This window comes from Polyergus mexicanus, unplaced genomic scaffold (genome assembly GCF_030449975.1).
Source record: "Polyergus mexicanus isolate NDT 795.1 unplaced genomic scaffold, iyPolMexi1.0 SCAF_16, whole genome shotgun sequence".
Taxonomy (NCBI): Eukaryota; Metazoa; Arthropoda; class Insecta; order Hymenoptera; family Formicidae; genus Polyergus; species Polyergus mexicanus.
Genome location: NW_027223336.1, coordinates 5,745,588 through 5,769,515, shown reverse-complemented (window position 1 = coordinate 5,769,515; position 23,928 = coordinate 5,745,588). Strand labels below are relative to the sequence as shown.

The window sequence follows — 23,928 nt, the reverse complement described above, 5'->3', positions numbered from 1 at the left end:
GGGATTAAAAAAATTTATTATATTAATATAAATAAAATATAGTTCATCTTTTAACATTCTTCAGAAATTATTTTAACAAATATAAATTATTATCCGTCTATCTCTTCTCTCTTTATTCTTTTCTTCTTAATATCCCAATAATCTACTTTTTTTTCTCCTATTTCTTTGTTTTTATTCCCTTTTCTCTCTAAGGTATAGAATAATGATTGCATACGTGAGCGATATGTTGAGCATACGGATTGTAAACCGCTTTAGGCGCACTTTCGCTAGTGAACGCGATCGACTTCTCTTTCTTCGCTACGCTCTTAACTATCCCCCGTGTAACGATACACGACGAAACGTATCGTGTTACGAGCGATCGTTAACAGCATAAAGAGTTTATATTTGAGAATGGCACTTACTCACTGAACGCAAGCAAAAGCAGAATAATAATCAATACAAGCAAGCGGTATAACACGTTATCGAAGACGAGGGTAAACTTTAACGGAAATTTTCAATGAAAGCACATTGTTAGTATCAAAAATATGCACGGATTAAAAAAGAATAAGCGCCAAGTGCGAAAATTTCTTCAACATTATGTTACATTCAAGTTACAAATAAATTAATAATATGTATCAAATTAATACTTTAATATACATATTTCTTTAAAATAACAATTTTTCTCAGACAAAAAAATTTTTTAAGAGTAAATATTTTAATTATTAAACTTTAGAAAATAAAATTAGTAATTTTAAAGTCGTATAAAAAGTAATATACACAAATAAAAAAAAATGTATTCTTTAATTAATTCAAGTAACTTTTACTTTCATAGAGAAAGTAATTTTTGTAGTTTCATTACTAAAGTATACTATATCTGAGAGATTAAACACAATTATGATATACGTAAAAGGCTATTGCCATTTCTCCTTAAAAATTTTTCTCCGGCTTGTAAATGAACGAATAATAAAAAAAAAAAAAAATAAAAAAATCATTATCGTTAAAATTACTCGAAGAAAACTTACTAATAGATATTATTACAAAGCTTGAAGATTACATAAGGGAAAAATGAACATTGTCAGGTGACAATGAGATTGTGAGAATTAAATGTAAACGCGCGAATACGATCGATGCACTCGAGAGATCATCGGCGGAAGGAGAGAAATAAAAATCAGAAGCGAGACGTGTGTGAGTCAAGTGCACGTTCGATGACTTGGATCGAGAGAGCTCACTCGAAAGAGGTATCGCTGAAGAGTACTTTAAGTACCTACCTACGGAAAAAGAACTCGTAAACCGACCAGCCGCCGAGTGCTCATGGCCATCGTAGGATGTAAGTCCTACGAAATTAGACGGTAAAAGGTGGAGGATCTCTCCGCGGAGAGAGATCCGAGTGTTTGGTGTTTATACCTGCTTCTTCGGGGAAGGGTCCCTGAATGCTTACAAACAGGCGGTTGTCAGATTTCCTTTATCTTTTACGCGGCATTTGTGTGCCCCGAACCGTCGTCTCTCCTCTCCCGTTAGCCATGCGAAGCCCTCTCGAGGACCTCGATATCTCGTTCCGATGCCGAGGAAATAGGGGGGGGGGAGGGAGGAGGTGCCAAAGATCTTTCTCTCTCTCTCTCTCTCTCTCTCTCGCGTGTAGCTGAAGAATTCTCTTAGGGAGAATCTCTCTTAATTTCTTCTTTGCTCCGATTCTAGACAGCTATCATAGCTGTTGTTGTTATTGTATCGGATCACCCGGCATGACACCCCCTCATCTCCATAATAAACAATCGATGCGTGTTAAGTTTTATCGAAGAGACATCGAGTCGAGCAGTATGCACAACCGTTACCGATTCGCGTGATTTTAATATAAGAGGATAATTGTTTAAAAAAGAAATCAATGCTCAATTAATTTATCGAAAATGAAGAAAAATGCAATTCCTCGAATGCATTTATATTGTAGATTTAATTGGCTCAAGAGCGTTTCGTGGGATAAAGAAAGTACGCTACTCTAAGAGAGAGAGAGAGAGAGAGAAAAAAGAATAATACTTTTTTAAAATTATAGTATAATGAGGTTTTTTTTCTCTGATATCAAACCGTGATATTCTTGAATTACGCAACATCAGGACATCGTTAATACCGTTTCATAAAAATTAAGACCAAATATTACATCGTTTCGAGATGAGTAAAAAATATCGCTAAATACAATAGATTCCAAAATAGACTTGCGAAATAAATTGAACCAATCGCGAACAATTGAACCGGTGTCGCTTTAATATTCTATTAAAGCGAACAAATTGTTTAATCTATCCGTTACTGCAGGAACAGGACCCACATCGTTGGCTAAGCGATACTAGGTGCAAAGCGCTCGCGAACAATGTCAAATACGTTTTCGCGAGACGAGCGCGTATCGAAACGAGATCAGATCGCTCGTCACAGACAGACTGCCGGGGAAGCGAGGAAGAGGAATACGGGGAAGTAATAGGGCTTCCGAAGCCTCCTCGGCCCACATGCCTAACCAACCGGCCCTGCCGGCTGATCCTGCCTGCTTGCCTGTCTATATTTTTCTATCTGAATCGTCGCCGCAAATCGGTGTTACTCTCGCATTAAGTTTCCACGGCGCTTAGTCGCGATCGGAAGTAATGATTGGGGAAAAACGAGAGTGTCCTCGTTAAGCGAGCAAATCGTTAAAAGCCGGAGAACAACTGGCCGTGAAGACCCAGTGACGGATTTGGATCGATAAACGATCCAAAGGCCCTGATCATCGGGTCACGAATCGCAAAATTTCATCAAACGTTTCATTCCTTTATCGGTACTCTGATGATTATATGGTATCGTATTATCAAGATAAAATATACATTTTTCATGTTTAGCATGTGAAAACTACTCTTATAATTGAAGGTGATCATTTAATTAAGGTCTCTTCCCACGCATAAGGTCCCACCGTTAGATTCGCTATTGGAAGGGCCCGCGACGCAGGTATAATACCTTCCGGTTAACGCAACGATCTCTTCGAGAGATCTCTTCTTGCTCTAAGCGGATTTTTGCTCTTAATAGCCAGTCGAGCGTTTATCCGTAGCACGTCTGGCCATTGTTGCGGCGCAAACACCGTTTCCAAATATTCTGACAGTGGAGAACTTTGCTTTCTCCCGAGCGGTTGAGTAAATCCGAGGTAGTAATGGCCGCCGGCTATACGAACAACGGTACTATCCACGTACGTAACGAACTCATGTTCGAATTACTCGAATAATCACAGACGCAAATACTCTTCGTATTTATAGGGATAACCGTATTCGTAATTTTGTTTTTTTCGAAAATAAAATCGAAATTCGTGTATATGATATTCATGGCACTCAGTTATTCTTTTATATGATTATATGTCGATGATATGAAAGGATGATGCGAAGTTTGAAGTTCGCAAGCTATCTAATACCAATCAACTCTTGGCATTTAATTATTTAATTACTTGATTTAAATCTCTTGACGTAAAGACATATTATTTTTCGCATTTGTGTCATGTTAAAATATAATCTAATATAATAACGCGGATATATTATATATTGCGTTAAATTAAACGTGACATGGTCTAAGTCTCTGCAATCGGTCTCGTTACATATTATAATCATTAAAAAACTATTTGTAGATTATTTTCCAAAAATCCTGATCTAAATATTAATAATCGTATTTTTCACGAATTAAAGAATCTTCAATATTCAACATTACGTACTACAATAGCAAGAAAATCTCTCGAAATTAAAACTCTGAGAAAATAAAGTCTTCTTGCGTATTTAAGTGAATAAGAACGTTTGTTCTCCGATATTTAATTACATTCGAGAAATACATTTAAAAGCAGATATTTTCTGTTTTTAATTACTCGTAACGTCAAAGCTGTGTCTACGTGTTAACTAAGAAAAAAAAAAGAAAAAAAAATTGATCGACTCTTATTAAAGAAACATCTCTTATTAAAGATAAAATCTGTTTCCGCGTCATCTATTCGAGTAAGATCGACAACCAAACACAAAAGCTATAGTTTAAACCTTGACATACCTTTATCACGAAGAAACCTCTACTTCCTGTTAACTCTTTCGGCCACTGATAGATCTCTCTATACTGTACTGTGTACCAGTGAAACATCGCATGCGTCATCTTGTCGTAGATTGATAGCAAGCCGATACCCGGTCGGCATCGGCGGCTTGTTCTACCCGTCGACGCTGCAGCATCTCCACCAGCATCAGCAGCAGCAGCATCAGCATCAGCATCATTCGCGACTGGCTGCCGCGGCATCGTCCGCTCTCAGTAACGCCGTGCAGGTCGCCGGCCAGTCGCCGGACATCGTCGACGCCGACGGTATCCGCGGCGTTCTCCTCGGCGGCGCCGGCTGGCCATTTCCATGGAGGCCGACGCACAGCCTGCAGACCCTCGAGCATCCTTCGCCGAGCGACGTGGTCGGCACCCTCAGCCGGGTTAGTCCCGCGTCCGCGTCTTTTCCGCAGCGAGGTAAGTTCGATTCCCATCCGTACCTGCGTACCTGCGAGCAGATCGAGACGACCTATTTAGGATAATCCGAGTGCATATCACTTTTCTCGAAACTTTGATCAAGCGAAAGATATACAATAAAAATATGAAAAAGCAAAATATTTAATATTTTTGTGCATAATAAAATATGTCTTTAATATTAAAAATGACTGACCGATTAAATTTTTAATTGTCGTATTTTAAAGAGATGAAAACATATGCACGATTCAAAGTTTTAAAGACAACACGTCCCATAATTCACAGAGGCGCAAAATCGCAAAGAGAAGGTGAAAAGAAACGAAAGAAACGAGGGTTAACATGCGAGACCTCTTATTAGATATACAGATATATTGTCTACATGCGTCATAGAGACGAGCACGCGTATATCTATCTGTATATCTGCTCGCGTATACAAATATATGTAAGGCTTCCACGGCTTCCACCACGACAAACCAACGTCGATCGCCTTACCCGCCGATCGTTTCGCTTCTGCCACCTTGTCTAAGCACTTATTGTTAGATAGTTACTATCCGCACCTACGGACACATTTATACGATCGCTCCTCCGCTCAACGATTCACTGAACTCTCTTTCCGCTTGATAACCCATCTCCGCATTATAACGTTAAATTCTTCAACGCGGTTCAACAATGATAATAATATAACAATTTTTTATTCTAATTTATTCAAAAATTGCTCAAAATTTAATTTACTTAAAATAGATATAATTGAAATAATATAAAAGAGACTAGAGACGATACTTTAAAATATATGCGTGAGAGAAATCAAGAGATTTTCTTCACAGATATTGTTTCAATAGTAATAGTAAAATGACGCTCACTCAACGAATAAGAAAAACGTGTATTTTTAAAAATATGTTTCGCCCTCGATTATATATATCCCTCCTAACAAATATCATATTATTGATCGTAAAAAAGAATCGTATCTAGTTTCGTTTCAGAGCCGACTTTTTTATCCGCTACAACAATTATTTGTAGAAAGAAAGAATTAAAACCATCCTACGTATATTAATGACATTACACATTACCAACAATATCAAAATAATCATTTATCCCCGATCTCAATATATTTCCAAGTGTCGTTACATTTGATATTATTAGAAGGATTAGTACAATGTTTTAGAAAAATTTAATTACCGATATATCGATAATAAAAATTGATATTTAAAATTGATAATTAAATATCGGTAATTAAGATTTAATTTAAACAAAAAATTTAATTATCGAAAAACTTGTATGGCGATAATTTTTTTGCAAACAAAAGATTGATGAGATATTTGATTTGTGTCATAAAGTATTGCGTGTCAATTAAGAAACATATATATGGAAAATACAATTTATACACAATAGAAATTAACAAAATTGTTACAAGTTCCATTTCTATCGCGATATAATTTAAGAGGAGGAGACGCGGGGTGGCGGTATTTTATATACAAATATGCGCACGTCGTATAAATAATATCATCGGATGATGTATCCGCATTTACATACGCAATTTAATACGCAGCAATTATGTGAAAATGAATTAATAGAATATTAATTAGCGTTCTATTATAATTGATTAAATATTCAATATGGATAGAGAAATTATATAATAGCGATTTATCGGAGCGCGCGTAAGAGAATTTGTAAATCCAAAGGGCGCTGCTCTCTCCCCAGATTGATGGACGCACGCGGATGATATTTAAAAAGAAGAGCGATTAAGAGCGTTTACCTTTCTCTCATTAACGATTACATACGATCGATACGCAATGCGCGTCTTGTATATATTCAACTACTCAAGACGCGTATATGGTTTCTTTTTGCGCAGACGAGCTCGACGATGACAATGGCGACGATCGTTTGCACCGTGCGAGAAGTCCGTCGAGCGGCGACGAGGTTCACGACGACCTCGGTGAAGCGGACGATTGTGCAGACGCCGACGGCGAAGGCGAATCCACTTCGACGAGTCTTCACGGTACTTCGGCGGGCGGCGGCGGTGGCGGCAATAGCGGCGGCGGTAACGGCAACAACAACGCGCAGAACGTCGGCGTGGACGGTCGTGAATCGAACAGCATAAAGCGCAAGAAGAAGACCAGGACGGTATTCTCGAGATCGCAAGTGTTTCAATTGGAGAGCACCTTCGACATGAAGCGTTACCTCTCGTCGTCGGAGCGAGCCGGTCTCGCCGCTTCGCTCAGGCTCACCGAGACCCAGGTGAAGATCTGGTTTCAAAATCGACGGAACAAGTGGAAGCGGCAGCTGGCCGCCGAACTGGAGGCGGCCAATATGGCGCACGCCACTCAGAGGCTGGTGAGGGTGCCGATTCTGTATCACGAGGCGTCAGCCGGCACCGCCGCGTCCGCCGGTGTTTCTGTATCGGTGACGGCGCCTGGACCACCGGGTCCATCGGCGCCATCATCGGTCGGCGCGACATCCGCCTTGTCGCATTCGGTCGGCGTCGGCGTCGGCGTGGGTGTCGGCGTCGGCGTCGGCGTCGGAGTCGGCACCTCGTGCGCGCCCACCACGGCGCAGCCCATCTTCTACTCCCATCACCATCAGCACCACCATCATCATCCGGCGGCGGCCCACGTGCAGGCGCACAGTCTCCTGTCCCACCAGGTGCACCCGCAACCGCCACCCCCACCCCCGCCCCCTCCCAACGGCCAACCACCGCGGACATCCTCGCAATAACACCGTCCGACGACTTACGAGGGTAGCGTGCATCTACTGCGGGAGACATCGGCGCTGAACGAAACCATCTACGTCAACGATTCGACGACGACGACGACGAGTCTTCTCGTCTAGGTCGCGCCATCAGGCTGATCGACGTAAAATCCAAGCGCGACACGGGCCTCGCGATTCTCCGCGACATCGCGGACGCACGGCACAGCTGTCCCCTCGGCGGTAATCGAGAGAGATGAAAATCGAATGGTTTTCCAATACGTACTATACGGGCGATGTGGATAAATGTGAGTATAAGCGGGGAATGTAGAGTTTTTGGACAAACTACGTAAGATTGAATTATAAATATATATAAATCTTTAATGCTGGAATTGTGCTCTCTCTACTTTGAGGTAAACGTTGTATGTCCCGATGATAATGATTTTATTCTCTCTCTGTAGCATCTCGTAGCAATAAATCAAATATTTTATCGGAATATAAATTCAATAAATTGAAACTCTACATTTTCTAAGCATAAGCTTATACTCTCGTATCTCTATTCATATCTCTATCCTCTACTGTTACCTAGAAAAGAGTATAATATAATCTTTTACAAATTATTTAATAAAATTATTTTTGGTGCTTGATAAAGAGGCTTTAAGTTCCAACACACACACACACACACACACACACACACACTATTTTCTTTATCTTGAGAGAAATTATTAAAAAGATGTACTAAATTTATAATATAATACATTGCACTATTATCAAATTATCATAAAAATATTGATAATTATAATGTTTATAATTAACATTGGATTAATATTTCGCGTGTTTATAGTAGATAGTTAAATTTTCTTTCGCCCCACCGGAAAAACAAGACATGTTTCGACTTATGCCTTTTATACCGAGTGCCAGAAATATTGTGCTAGTCCGCGCAATTGTGCAGAGAATTGATCTGTGATTATAATGATTTCGCACCCTCTTCCCCGAGCCACGGACGATGAAAGTTGGCCGCGATCTCGTATGGTTTCTCTCTTCCGGTTCGTCGCTGATGTAATAATATCGCTCCGTGTAAGTTGTCGCTTTCAATTTGTTTGCGCACTGTACACGGGATGCAAAATTTCACCATGTACCGCGATCGAAGAACGAAGAAATTAAATTTTACTTGCATTCGATTCATTTTAAATTTGGAATCTCGATCTAGATAGAATAATAATAGCGATATAGAGAGAAGGCGACTTGCGCCGATGCGCGCGAGAGAAACAATTCGCGCGGATGCGAGAATGAGATTTTCAAGCCGTCCCGCGCGCGATTGTGCGATACACCCGATATTTTAATCGTTATCGAATCGTGAACTCGTTTCTCTAATTATTTCCCTGTAAATAGTCATTGCGCAAAATGTAATTCGCGTAAAATGTAATTTTGAGCGCCGAGGGAGACGCTACGACGCCCGTGTAATCGGAAGCTGCGTTAATGTAATCCAGGGATTAGACTATCGGTGCAACTTCGGTGAGTTCAATTTTCAATAAGAGAAAGAGAAATATCGAAAAAATGTACGCGTTGCGTTTCCATTGTCGCGTATAAACACGGAGATTGTTTTCGCGTGTCTACGGAAATTTGAACTCGCTGAAATTACATTGGTTCCAATATCTGATGTATAAACGAGATTCGCTGTGGTTGTAAAATCGGGCATACACACACACACACACACACACACACACACATACAGATACGCACGTTAAGACACACACAGGCAGGGTTCCTACAATATATTCCACATGTTGTGATAAGTATTTAAACGAATAATTTTATTAAACAAAACGGTAGAGCTACGAAATACCGCATCTCTCACATTGTATATCACCTATCTATAGACCGTCAATTAAGAAGAAGGTTCGCCATACCGTGTTTTATACGGATATTTATGATCCGAGATCTCGAAATTATTGTACAGCCGATCGTTTCGTAATCGCTAAATAATGATCGTTGAACCATACAATGCACGTCATTCATATTTCCTCCATTCAGGATCAATATTGAACAGCTAGATCGCGATCGTTGGATCTCGTTTACCAAGTAATACGTTCGACGTCTATATTCGATGAAAAGGCTCGAATAAAAAATACGAATATCGCTTAAATTGCACTTTTGCTGTGGCGTTCGCAAAAAAAAAAAAAAAAAAAAAAAAAAATGAAACAATGTAACGCACCGACGGCGTTCGTACAAAAATCCCGAGTCCAAATTTTAATCCCAAGTTAAAATTAATTGCGTTGCGCGGCTTTATAAGGGGCCGTTATCGTAACTAAACAAATTGACGCGGAACAAAAATGCGACATTTCGTTTTTAAAATAAAATCGACAGGCGATTCTTTGACGGTAGTCGCGAAAGAAGAAACGAAAAGTGCAGGTTAATGAAACCCATTGATTCATATTTACATTGTCGTCTATCCTGAATACGATCATAATATAAACTCGTCGAACAAAAAAAAATTGTCATTGAGAAAAGGATTTTCACGTCATAAAGAATTGAAGCTTCTAAATTTTTCATAGATAAATTATGAGGAGGAAAAATGTAGCATGATCAATTCTTTCTCGAAATTAAGAATGTTTAAATTTTCTCTATCAGGATTTATATCAAATAATGATGTTTTCTCAAAGTCTAATCATTCAATTGCTATAAATGAATATGGCAGTCAATACTTCATAATCAATTAGTAAAATGCTTTTTCTTTCAACAGTAAATCTACGCAAGCTACGAGTGATAATTCGCGAAGCGGTATTTAAGGAAAAATTTTTTTCGATCAAGCAACATACGAATTAATTTCTACAAATTTGATCAATCGTATTTTAAAAGATTTTAATTTTAGAATCATCAGATAGAAATGCAATAATCAGTAATTAACAACAAGATCTCAGTGCATCTTGCAATAGATATGCATGGCACAGATTTTTAGTATAAATATATAATATATCCTTTGGATATTTTATATCCAATAAATATCTAATTCTCTTGCAATACATAAACGTTTCATGCATACAATATCATCATTTTTATTCCTTGTCTTTCTACACATAATAATGACAGACTTTTATGACAAACTCTTTTTTCACGTACAGTAATAAATGTATTACATCGAAAAATTTGAATATTGCAAGAAATTTAAGAATATAAAAAGAATGCAAACATATTCGTTAGATATCTGTCGCTTATAAAATACTCTATCGCATAATCAAAAATGTATAGTGTAATAATTACGCGTGTTTGGTTCTTCACTCTTGACAAGAGTGGAGAGCGTCAAGCGTTCCTAAGCGCGACAGCACGCATTCGACGCATGCACACGCGCATTCAAGCACGTCGCGCATCGAAACGGCCAAGCTGGCAGCGCGACCACGAGGGAGGAGCGACGACAATGCACCTGCATCGCCTACATTCCGCATCCGTTGCACATCCGTATGCGGTGGCACCGTATCCGAGTAAGTACGTGCGTAAGTACGTGCACTTCAATCAACGCTCTCGCGCCATCGCACCTTCGTCTCTTTGCTGCCCTCTCATCTCTCTTATCTGCTTTTCATTTATGAACTCTCTCCCCCTCTCTCTCTCTCTCTCTCTCTCTCTCTCTCTCTTCGTCTACTTTTATATTTCTCGCACAGCATTTACAGCTTTATCGACTTCTTCTTCTAAATGTCCTGCTTGCAACACCCGCACGCAGTAATCTTTCATGGACCATAGGGGATTGTTAGTATCGAGGATATATTGTATTTGTCCAACGTGACGTTTACATATGTGTCTCTGCATACGCGATTGTTTCACACCGATGCGCTCCATACGATTACGTTTACAATGTCACCTATATAGGAAATGAATATTCGGGAGATACCATTCATTGTGTGATATCTCTTGGATATTGAATGACTGAATACACATATCGCGTGACATCTAGATATTCAAATAAATATCTTAGAAATTAAAAAATATTTTGTATCCATAAGAATGTAGTTATAGATATACTTATAGATATGCATTAAAAATGATAAATTCTCTCTAAAATAATAAGGAATGCAGATTCTTTTTTTAGCAATAAAAATTTAATTCCGGTAACACCATTTTTGGCGCAAGTTAAAAGAGAGAACTTTTGTTATTATTCTTATCTTAATTGTTTTTATATATAAGCAAAATATTTTACTTCAATATAAAAAGCTATGATAATATATTATAGTAAAATTGAAAAAGAGCGACGAAAATTCTTTTAAATAAAAAGATTTTCAAAGTTTGTTGCATCGTGTAAGTCTGATCCATTTCCAAGATTGCGTCAAATCTAATGGCTGCGCACAAAGAGACGACCGTACACAAAAATATATTTCGACAGGGAGACTATCGACAAACATTTTCGCAAGACTTTTTGTTGTTCGTAAACGGAGAACCGATAGCAAAAAAACTATACATATGTATATCCATGCTGTAATAATACAAAAAAAGATACGCAGAGAGAAAGATATATATATATATATAAAATTCAGAGTTCAATTATTATTTAATTTTTCAAAGTACTGAGCATTGATTATGAAATTAGATTGAGAACTGATTAAGAAATTTTTATCACATTCAATCAGCACATTGTTTAATGATCGAATGAGCAGTACAGGTAATTTTCCGGAATAAATTCAACTAAAATTTTACGCCCGCAAAGCTATTATAGAGCATTCTCAATAACCAGTAATAATTTTCGTGTGTAAAATTATAATATTAGAAATAATAAGATTAATATAAAAATAACGTTAAAAAAACAAACGAAAAAAAGATATCAAAATAATAACGAATCGTTGTCGATAGAAAGTATATTAAAATGAAATAATTATCACTTACAAGTATATTGATGTATATTAAATATGTATGCGTAAGCAGGATAAAAGCGAATTAAAAAATTTAGGATAAAATTCGAAATATTATTGGTAGAAAGAAAAGAGCAATTGTCTCACTCGCGCATTTAAAAAGAATTCGAAATAATTTTTAACAATGATTTTTAAAATGTATAAAAAAATGCTCTGATATTTCTTAATTTGTCGAGAGCTTATTATATCCGAAGCTGCATTTTTTTTTGAGGTGTGGCGTATGCGCACCGATTAGCTTGACCCTCGTCGTATTACTTCCTTTTGAAGAGAGATTTTCTGCTTTTTAAAAGCATATCGAAATCGTGTTTGTCGAGGATCGAAAGTTTACCAGTTCATTGTCGCCGGCAATCCGGAGTCGAGTTGCAGTCCTCTCGCGGCAACGCGTCTCCCCGCCCCTCTCCTATCGTGTCCTAAAGTAATTTAACACGTAAGGGGATGACAACGGAGTTGGAACTCGCGTCCTATTAAGGGCCCGTAAGCGACGATCATATTACATCACTGAATTCACAAAATTTGCCGAGACCGATGAGTTTCTTTCGTATTCTTATATCGTGATTGCCTCCGATTAATCGCCGTGAAATAGTAGCGTGTGTAAAACTGAAATTTTTTGCAGAAATGAAATATATCATAGCATTAATCGAGTGTGATTTTTATATGATAACAATTGGATATATCGATATCGACCTCTTTCAAGTACAGACGCAACCTTTTCATCTTAAAATCTAATAAGAGTAGAGATAAAACGTTTAAATTATTTCGAACGAATAGTATTATAGTTTCGGGAGAATTAACTTTAACGAATTACATTAATCTATCTGAGAGTCATTAAAATCCGTAATCTATAAAAAGAGAATAATTCCAAGTATACCTATCTCTTTTTGTAAATTATCGATATTACAGAAACTTTACAATATATACTATCTCCTGAAGATGTCCATTTCTATGCGTAATCTAAATTACCCCAACGAAAGATGTGGATTGATAAGAAATTAATTGTTGCGCGCCTACCACAGAAGGTCGAGTTAATTATCGAGTTAATTACCGTACACCAGGTATATCGCGATGATGACTTTGCGACAGCTGTAGCGACACGGAACAACGCGAATGACCACCGCAGATGACGTCTCTCGGAGTGAGGGGGTGAGCGGTCGATTTATCGCGTCCCATTATCACCCCCGCGATCGTTCCGTGACCGTTATTACCTGCCCGTAAAGAAAACTCGAGACCGGATAATTACTCTAATGGAATAATTTTTTGGAAGAATCTATCGTTGATGCGGCGGGTGTGCACGACAAAACGCACGATAGCATAAGCCACACCCCGAAGAACTGGCGTCCGCGATCTGGAGCTCGTTAACCGCACGCATACACACACACACACACACACACACACACACACACACGATCTTCCGTAAAAGAAAACGATAAACGTAGAAATGAATGAGTAAATGCATTGAACTCTCAATTATCATCACGTTACTAATCCTTGGAGAATGCAGCGAAATTGCAGTTGCGAGATCTTGATAAGATATCCTTTGTTCCTTTATCAATCTTCAACTTTTCTCTATAATCTATTTTATATATCTCATATAGATAGAAATATACAAATAAATTTATTATTTTTGAAGATTTGCGATTATTTTGATAGCTTCTTTCGAATATATTTATATATTGTATATGATAAAATTTTCATCTACATTATATCAATTATTTAATTATTATATACAATATGTATTACATAAAATATATCTTTACGTTTATAATAACAATAGAGATTATCATTCCGATAAGAAATATAACAAAAATTATGCATTTTGGAAAAATTGCAATGTGCTTTTAATGTCTCCACAGATCGTAGAATTTACTACGGTAAAATTTTTAGGACAATATTTTTATACACATGCAATAACAGGAAAATCAATGTCAAAGTACGCTCTGTACCCCATTGGGTCTTCTATCGCGAGGGTTATATTAATATCTATGATACTCTCCATAAAATGTGTCCTTGTTGGAAAAGAAACTTTTTTCCCATGTATCCCTAATCGTCCCTCGCAAATCTTATTGTTTTATATTTTCACGGCATTCTTTATGCTAAATGTGTAATATTTTGAGATTATATACTAAACTCTTTGGAGACCAATATTTCGTTAGAGGGAGAGAGAGAGTCACGTTAGAAATTTTTCTTTGTATGAATTTATATTGCGCTATATAAATGCACAATATACAAAATACCAATGTACATCTTATTGCGAGAAAAAAAATCAGCGTATCTGTAAAAAATCATCATTGAATCGCTAACGTCGATCGTTTTATCTTTACAATGTTCTGATTTCTAACATTAAACTGAACACGCGCGTGGTTTTCAACGTCCGCATTCAGGATCGAAGTAGTTCTCGAAACCGACGATAGAATTTGTCTCGGGGTAGAAAATACGAGGTCTGACGCGGCGACAAAGAGGGCGAAAGAAAAGGTGGAAGGGGGAGAAAGAGGGAAAGAGAGATAAAGAAAGAGAGAGAGAGAGAGAGTCGATGGATATAAGCACTAAGCACGTAACTATAAAAGGAGCCGGGGGTTGCGAATCGTCGCTAGATTAAAAAGAGGCTCCCTTTTTCGCTTGCTCTTTTATGCCGGTACGCGCCGCGCCCTACACGCATCGCGCGGTTCGGTCTCCTCCTCGCCCGTAACGTTAACGTTACGCTTACATACACACACACACACACACGCACATACACGTATAGGTAGATAGGTAGTATATACGAAGTATTCATACATTCACGCGCATTCGATATCTCGCGACCGTCCGTCCGCTGGAAAAGCAATTCGATCTGGCAGCGCGAATACGATGGATACGGTCAACCCCCTCTTCTCTCTCGCCCTTCTTTTTATCTCTCTCCAGACCTGCTCAAGCGTCGGATTTCCTGAATGCTGAATTCGACTTCGCGATATGCCCACTCTTGCGCTTATCGGAAATGCAAATCGCGGCAAACGCGAGCGTGACCACTGATTTTCGCCGATTATCGTCAAGATTTTAGTATCGTGAATACTACTTAATTAAACGTAAATCGTGTCAAATAGCTAAAGATATTTTCTTAATTTCAACATACGTATCTCTATTCATTTAATATTATAATTAATAATTTCTATCTGTTTATATATGGCACGCATCTTGCACAGTTCGTTAAACAAAAATTTACTTTAGATAAATTTTCAAAATAAACAATTTTCTTCAAACTTGGTTATTTAGTGTCATTTGTGCCGAGACTCCGGTAAAAAAAAATTGTTAGCTTAAATAAAAGTGATAATGATAGAAAAATAAATTATTTCTCAATTATAAATTATTTTAATTATATATTTAAATAAAAAATATTTAATTATTTTTACCAGATATATGTTTAACTCATTAAAAAAAAAAAAAAAAAAAAAAAAAAAAAAAAAAAACAAAAACAGTATTTGTTCCGAAAGATAAAATTAATTCCAAGTTTAACCTATTCAGTATATTAATACGTAAATATTATTCATATTTTTGCGCGTACGTGAAGTTACATTTAAATATTATAATAATCCTGTATCATAGTACAAATACTTGAGAAACAGTAATTATCAAGATAAATGCCTAACGTCGTATAAGCACATAATACCTACAAAGCACAATGCATGTCTAGATGCTTCTATTGCATACGGCATACGCAAAGCCCACAATGCTCAAATTACAACAATTAAGTACTATAACTGATCATATTTCCATTCACAGTACAGGATACAAGGATAAATATGAACAATCAGACTGAATAACAATCAGCTATTCGAATAAGTTTCGTGATCCATAAAATTTATACATGTCTCTGATTATTTTCTTAGATGAATGTGATGTGTTACAAAAAATGTTTGCTCCAATACGTAATTCTTTCAAATCTTTTTGTTAATTTATAGCTAAAGTTTCTGATAAGTCATTTTTTTCTATAGAAAAGAATTAAATTTGATCAGATTAAAAAAAAATGCAAAGAATATTATCTCAAAATAATTAATGTTGCATTCAGCCAAATTTTCACTTCATCCTTGTATCATTTCATTATGTTTGCCAAGCTTGAATATACGAGTTATGATCGTTTAATTCTCGATTTCTGTCATTTTTATCTCAAAAATGAGAGATATCTAGAGAAAGAATGAGAAAGAAAACGTCTGTACACTCGCGGATACAGGCCCATCGGTAAATGGATGGATGAATCTGGGAGAAAAAGGGTGCCTTTGAGCTGTCGAGTCCGTTGCTGCCAGATTAATTAACGAAGCACTCGCCCGGGGACCGGAGGAGGATCAGCAACTCCGTTATCGGGGTGGAGAGCTAATAGACAGATACCCCTGCCTACTTATCTATCAGTCTACCTCTACCTCTCGATCAACCGCCTTCTCATTGAACGGCGAACGTTGCTTCCATTCGCTTCAATCGTTAACTAATCGCTCATGTTATGACAATTATCTCAGTTTGAATTGTGCTTCCTTTATTTAAATATTTTATTTTCTCACTTTCCGTGATAAAAATTTAATTAAAAAATGTTATAATTTATTTCTTTTCATCGATATTAATATAAACTTTGAAAATGTGTGTTCTGTCTAAATATTTAAAAAAATTGAATTAACATACATACGATAAGCGTGAAAAAAATAGTGACTAACTTTGCCATTCGAATAACTAATTTGAATAATTACAATAAATGATTCACACAAAAGCCCAATTAATAATTTTAATTTCTTTTCTTTTGTCAGTATTAAATATTATGTAAACTTATGATTAAGAAATAAAAAAATAATTATGCGTTTGTCATGAGTTTTCAGAGATAAGAAGAAAAAAGGAGTCTAAATGGGGGCTGCAAGCAACTTTACACATATTTCATTTAAAAGTGAGAGCCTACACATTTTCTCATTAATAATTTAATAATAATTGTAATTATTTTTCTACAAATATTCTAACAGCAATGATTTATTTACCTTTGAATGTTGCAAATTTAAAAGTCTCTTGGGGACCGATGAGGTCCCGTAGCACTGAGGAAGAGTTTAAATATAATCGTCGGAATCATCGGCCATTTGTATCGCGTTACAGATCCGTCAAAGATTTCGAAGCGTCCATCTAAGTAATTACTGAAGCTTAGGAGTGTCGTCGGGGTTGGGACCAGACCGATGATGATTAAATGTGAGAGATAAGGTACAACCGCTCCCCCTTCATCGCGCGCATGCAGTACCTTCGTGTTAAACCGAGTCCTTTAATTGAAGTAGCAGCCTTTTGAATATTCTAAACGACGTACTATCTGAAACAGTATAACACAGAGCGGTCAATGATGATTCTCGAACACGCATCAAGATATTCATGATATATGTATGTAATTTAAACTTCAACCCTTATTGATTATAATATTTATCTCTAGTTATAATTTTTTTTTTTTGTTTCTTTTTTACTATTATACATTTAATTTATGTAATATTATGTCGATACATTGTACGCTTTTGTAAAAAATTATCAGAAAACATATATCAAAAACATAGAAGAAAATGTGAAAGAGTTAGGGCACAGCCCTGTTATGTAATATTTTTTCAATACTCAAATTAATTCTCCAAAGAACTGACGTACGCAAATACGCGGCCTTTCTCTGCACTAATAGACTCGTCTGCTCTCTTGCGCTTTCGCTTTCTAAAGCACAACGTTGACCCCGGAGTTCTGGGGATAATCGACTGAAAATAACCCCAAGAGACGAGCACCGGGACCCCCTCTGGATCCCTGATAGAGTCGTCCTTCAATACAGCCTGGTGCATCTGTTCCTTTTGAAGAGAACGAATGACTCCAACAATTAGAGAAGCAGCAGCAGCAGAAATCCTATCAAGAGACCACGCGCTGCACGACCTGCGTCTTATTTCTCGCTTACAATGATCGGGATCGTCGAGATTACGCGATCGTACATCTGCAAGAATATTATCCGAGAATGTAATAGAGACCGGCATCGATCTTAGTTAATCTTGAGAAGCACGAGCAAGTGAATAGAGTAAACGCGATAAAGAGCCATAAATCTTTAAAAAATTCTAAAAAATATAAAACAGATACAAAATACTTTTTTAAGGAATATTTTATAAAAATATAAGGTATTAAATTATATATACTTTGATCTTAATCTCACATTTCTAAATAATGCAATAAATTTTATAAATTTGAGATAAAAAAAGCTCTTTTAAATTTTAATCAGAGTTGTACAATCAGCGAGAACCAAGTTACGTGATACTTTAAATAATATCAAAGATCAGAGATGAGCACCTATTTGACTTTATCTCATTATAGTGTTGTTAAGGATTAACGTTAATATACAGTCAGATGTAACTGACTTTTGTGCTTATAGAATTTCCTACAATTAAAGCATTTGCATAACGCAATGGCGTGTCGGAAATATCTTTTCATCAAACTGATGAGCAACCAGCGCGGTGCCATGTATTATACAATACACAAGGTGATAGATTGTCGGGGACATACACGCTAGGGGGGGTTTGTTCGTTTAATATACTCATCCCGTATTATATATATTCGATACAAACACGACGCAGAAGTGACTGCTTGCTTGTATTCAAATTATACATAAGAACTGGCAAATGTATTTTTTTTTCTTATCGCTTTAAACCGTTTCAACATAAGTCTCTTAAATAAACTGAATATAAAACAAAGATAAATAAAAATGTTCACCTCGTCATAAAGTAAATTTACTTGTTTCACGCAAACTGTTCTAATAACACGTTTCACATTTTTTTCTATGTAATGCAAATTCTAAATATATATATATATATATATATATATATCACATACGGTCAAGAATAAATCAAACGTAGAAATGCTGAGAATTACACAAACTTAACTATCTTGAAAAAAATATCAAGTACTTTTATCGCTATCTATGCATTACGAGGGTTGCTCAACTAAAAGACGTTTTACAAAAACGAAATGCCCGACTTTAAATCCCAGCTGATTGCAAGTTGCTGAGCAGTGTCGTGATTACCAAAGCGCAGTCTGTGCGATCGGTAGTGGTTCGCGGTTGAACGAAAGTGCTAAACGACCAATAAGGAAGTAATAGCAATACACAAAAAGATAAAGAGAGAGAGAGAGAGAGAGAGAGAGAGAAAGAGAGTGGGAGAGAGGCAAAACCCTGGCGCTGGACCGGCGAAGGGGTGGCATCCGCGCGCAATTACGGATTTTGAGTGACAGATGCTCGCCCAGTCGGCAGTCGGAAGATTAAAACAAGTAATCAAAGTCCCAGTAGCCACCCCGGGATGGATATGGATGGATGCACGCCTCTGACCCCCTCTCCCTTGCCCTGTTTCACCCTGCTGTCATCCCGTGCATCCTCTTCTGGTTTCCCCTTCCCCTTCCGTTTTCCCTCTCTTTTGTCGTGTCTTCTCGCTTCAAAACCCTCGTACCTCACGAGTTTTGCTCCTCCTTTACTCATCTTACTCCCTCCTGAAAGTAGCAAACCACCAAGAGGGTAAGCCCCGCTACTATATACTATCCACCTATAGCCGTCATCAAGGCGCGCCTTGAATGCTCCTTTAAGAAAATGTTCCTTTCGCGAGCAGTCGCGTAGGAAGATTATTAGGCGTCTTGTGAAGAGACGGGTGAGGACGGAAGGGGGCTGGAAATGAGTTATATTCAAACGACGCGAACTCTCTATCCTACTTAAAGTGCTAAAGATGTATCTCCAATGCGTCGATAATAAAGATTCTGTAGGGGGAAAAGATCAATGAGAATCATTATCGTTATAATGACAATTTAACATATCAAATTTTACCATAAATATAAGTCTAAATATAAATTTAACTCAAAATTCTGAAAACAATACATACAGGCTTTATCTCTGTCAGAAATTTAATTATTATTGAATATATATTATTCTGTAATCTAAATATTATAAATATAATTTTTTTATATATTTGGCCTTAAGAGAATGAGATCATCGGATCTAAATATATTTCAGTCACCGTTGTATGTGTGATTACAAGATAACAATCTTCGATAAAATAAAATTTAGTATAGCACTTGTCAAGATCGTAGGGCGCAGGCACAATTAGGATCCGAAACCTTACTGTTACACGCTCGACTATCCCACAATAGAAGAACCGTAAACCGAGGGCGGTGGACAAGAAATCCCTCGATTAGACTCTGCAATATAATGCCGATATAATCTGACCACTTAATCGACAAAATATAATAATGAATCGGACAATTATGGTTGCAATCTCTCTTACTACCCCGTGGCTACAGAGTACAAAGCAAATTATTTCAGAGAATAATATTGCCATTGATCTGAAATATGCTTTTAGCGTATATTGATGTAAATATTAATGAAATATATATACATATAAATCGAAAAATTAACGTACCATTTTGCTTTCTATAAAACAAGTAATAAAAATTAAAAAAATTCCAATTGCGGATGCATTTACTTCTTCCTTACTTTCCAATATCGTCGAGATTTGATATCGCTTTTATATTTTCAAAAATGATAAGGACAAATGTATACGCGAAAATAAAATGAAATGCCATTTTCCATTTTACCCAAGTAAACCCTGTATCTCTGTATCACCAGAGTAATTTCTTTTCCTCCTATTTTACACTTTGCGACGATAATGAAGCCGCGTCCGTCGCAGCGACATACAATTTGTCTGCACACGGCGGTACCGCGAGACACGAACACGCTACACGGTGACGCGAATGTGATTAGTCTCGAGATTTTCAAGCGCGCGCGGGGATGGCGTACCAGGATTGGATTTGGCGGCGGGGGCGCAGGGAATGGAGGATGAGCCGTTTATCTCAGGCGTCGCTTTTCAGCAGTTTTTCTCCCTCTCGCGATCTCCCGTTGTGCAATGCGCCCCGACTCTTTGCTTCCTGAGGCTCTCATCTCGGGTTATTTTATCCCTTCCTCCCAAGGCGTTCTCCGAACCGCCGTAGTATCCCGAGACGCATGTATATCCTCTCTCCTCCTCACGAAATAATAAGCTCGCTCTACTAAATTTATTATGAGCTTTTAGAAGCCTGCGAACAACGCACCTGCCAGCTTACCTGCCTGCTGACATTGTAACGGCTTTTAATTCAGTCATCTACCTCCCGTGCTGCGTTCTAATTATCTTATGGCATCCGCGCATATATATCTCGCTCTCGTGTTATAACGTAATTTTAGCAATCATGCTAATTGCTCATATTCTACGCTATCACATTTTAGCATGAATTGAACAACTATTGTCGAGAAATAATTTGTGAAAAAAATAATATAAAAAATAATATAAATATTTATACATTTGTATCGTACATTTTATATTATAAAAATAAGATTTTTATCAATTTTTTCTTCGTATAATATAAATATAAAAAATTAAAACTGCTAGATGCCATATATAATTCAAATATATTCTATCTATTATTTATGAGTCTGTATGTATATGGACGCACATATATATAAAAATTATGTTCTAATTAGGATATTATACCTATACTTTATGGAATTAATGATGTGTAGAGTTTTTTATTTAAAAAAATTTAAATTGACATTATGCTGAAATTTAAGTTCTGTATATAGGTATCGTAAAATTAAGAGATTTATTTTATTAATCTGTACAATCTTTTAAAGTATATACACACATATATACAGCATAATTTCAAATTATTTCTTTTACTGTCCAAATCATAAAGTGTATATATAATATTCCAATTATAACTCATAATCTTTTGTGCTAAATAAAAAAAAAAAAGTGAAATTTATTAATAATTCCAATAATTCAAATAAAATCATCTAATATAGAGAATTTTGTATTGATTTTCAATTTTGTCTAAAATTATATATTATATGATAATTCTCCAAATATAGATCCAGTTTTTAAGTTAATTTTAAATAAAGAATGTACATGGCACTCTTCTAAGAAAGTATTCATAATTTGTGAATGTATTTATCAATTGCAATCACGAACAGGAAAACGATCCGACACAAAACATTCCAGAACTCGTAAAAAAAATACTTAAACAACAATTTAATTAACTTAACCAATTAAAAAAAATTGGTTTTTTTTTTTTTGCTCGGCATCTGCTACATAAATTATATCACCGAAATATAATTTCTCTTCTCTTAAGTCCTTCATACAAATTCACATAAAAATGTGAACATAGCATGTATGTATAGTATGTATATGATTGGAGCATATAAATACGATATTATGTAGATTGTTTTATGATTGTTTTATGTTTTTTGATTTTATTCATTTTAATAGTAACTAATTGAAATATAATATTATTATACATATACCCTATTATATACATTATAGCTATATCATATTAAATTATATAATTAACATAATCTATTATATCGTATATATATGTCTGCTCTTTAAAAAAATCATTAAATGTATTACCTAAATTAATTAACTGAGTCAAAGTACTCTTTGCTGTCTTTTGGATTTGGTTTAATAGTTTTGGAATCTGGCTGCCAATTTGCAGGACACACTTCTCCATGCTTCTCAACAAACTGAAAAGCCTTGATTAATCTCAATGTCTCTTCAATACTTCTACCAACCGGAAGATCATTGATGCTAAATTGTCGAAGAATTCCCTCCTTGTCTATGATAAAGAGACCTCTAAACGCAATACCAGAATCTTGCAACAGAACATTGTATCTATTTGATATTTCCTTGTTAAAATCACTTAAAAGAGGATAACCCAAATCTCCTCCAAGGCCACCTTGTTTTCTAGGAGTATTAATCCATGCCAAATGGCTGAAATGTGAATCTGTTGAAACTCCGATCACTTGTGTATTTAACCCTTCAAATTCTGATACTCTTTCACTAAATGCTATAATTTCCGTTGGACAAACAAATGTGCTACAAATAAGATATAAAGATTACATAGTATAGATACATTACAGAAACAATAAACAACAATTTAAACAAAATTACTTACAAGTCTAACGGGTAGAAAAAAAGAACAACATATTTCCCCTTATAGTCGCTAAGTTTAATTTCCTTAAAATCACCTTTAACTACTGCGGTACCAGAAAACTCTGGTGCGGGTTTCTGAATTTGTGGCCAACTGCTAAGCAACTTTGAACTCACTGTGAAATTACGTACACTTTCTGTCATCATTGTATTATTTGTTTTTGCCAATGATCCAGTTGCAGTGACAATCTGTAAATATATACATATATCCATGTTAAAAAGGCAAGAATTACACTTAAATCCATTTTAGACAATTCGCGACAAAATTCAAATCTATTGTATAATTTTATGTTCTAGATATTCTAATGTATGTGTATATTTTGGTATGTGTGTAGGTTTTTACTTCTTCAAATATTTCTTCTCTATTACATGATATATAAAATTACAAACAGAGAACTCTGTGTTATGAAAATATTATGAATCAATATCTATAATCTAAACGAATTTTACAATTATATCCAGATATATTGCTTGTATTATAACCGCGTTTGCATGCAATGAATCGACAAAATGCATAAATATGTAATTTTAATCAGAATATGACAAAATATGTAACGGATTTAGTAACGCTTACCAATTTTCTGCCTTGTAGGTACAGTGGAGCAAGTGATCGAAACATTGTAAAAAGAATATAAAGAATATAAAGTAATATAAAGTTTGTAATATAATTATTTGTGGAATTTCTGTAGGCGTAAAATCGCAGGTTTGAAGAAATCTGAATATATTAAGTTTTGCCAACCTTATCTACCCTTTTTTTTAAAAATGTGTGTAAGTATTTCCTTCGCAACCAGCAGTTCCGCATGGAATGAAAAGGTTATAAAATATTTTGAGATGTAAGAATATAAAAAAACTCTCTCTACAAATTTTATCGCATTTATATGTTAAATGTTACGATCAAT

General features: G+C 36.2%; 2 protein-coding genes across 6 annotated transcripts in view; one reads left to right on the top strand and one right to left on the bottom strand.

The window, feature by feature from the left end:
• Positions 1–9,269, top strand: part of Hmx (H6 family homeobox) — a 16,417-nt gene extending 7,148 nt beyond the window's left edge. The window contains exons 2-3 of the mRNA XM_070308719.1: positions 4,115–4,455; positions 6,302–9,269. Coding sequence (XP_070164820.1) covers positions 4,115–4,455; positions 6,302–7,164 — 1,204 coding nt within the window. The 3' untranslated portion in view covers positions 7,165–9,269. The remainder of the gene's footprint in view (positions 1–4,114; positions 4,456–6,301) is intronic.
• Positions 4,318–23,928, bottom strand: Tpx-3 (thioredoxin peroxidase 3). 5 transcript variants are annotated; one of them, XR_011447959.1, is made up of 6 exons: positions 23,604–23,928; positions 22,995–23,218; positions 22,451–22,915; positions 17,649–17,976; positions 17,012–17,328; positions 4,318–4,486 (listed from the first exon to the last, which is right to left on the bottom strand). XR_011447959.1 is itself a non-coding variant. In XM_070308721.1 (4 exons), the coding sequence occupies exons 1-3, from the start codon at positions 23,646–23,648 to the stop codon at positions 22,456–22,458; spliced, it is 729 nt and encodes a 242-aa protein (XP_070164822.1). In that variant the 5' UTR covers positions 23,649–23,928; the 3' UTR covers positions 19,545–19,772; positions 22,451–22,455. The 5 variants fall into 5 exon arrangements, 2 of the variants coding, with proteins under 2 accessions (XP_070164822.1, XP_070164821.1); XR_011447960.1 differs by having other exon boundaries at positions 17,012–17,324; XR_011447961.1 differs by lacking the exon at positions 17,649–17,976 and having other exon boundaries at positions 4,332–4,486.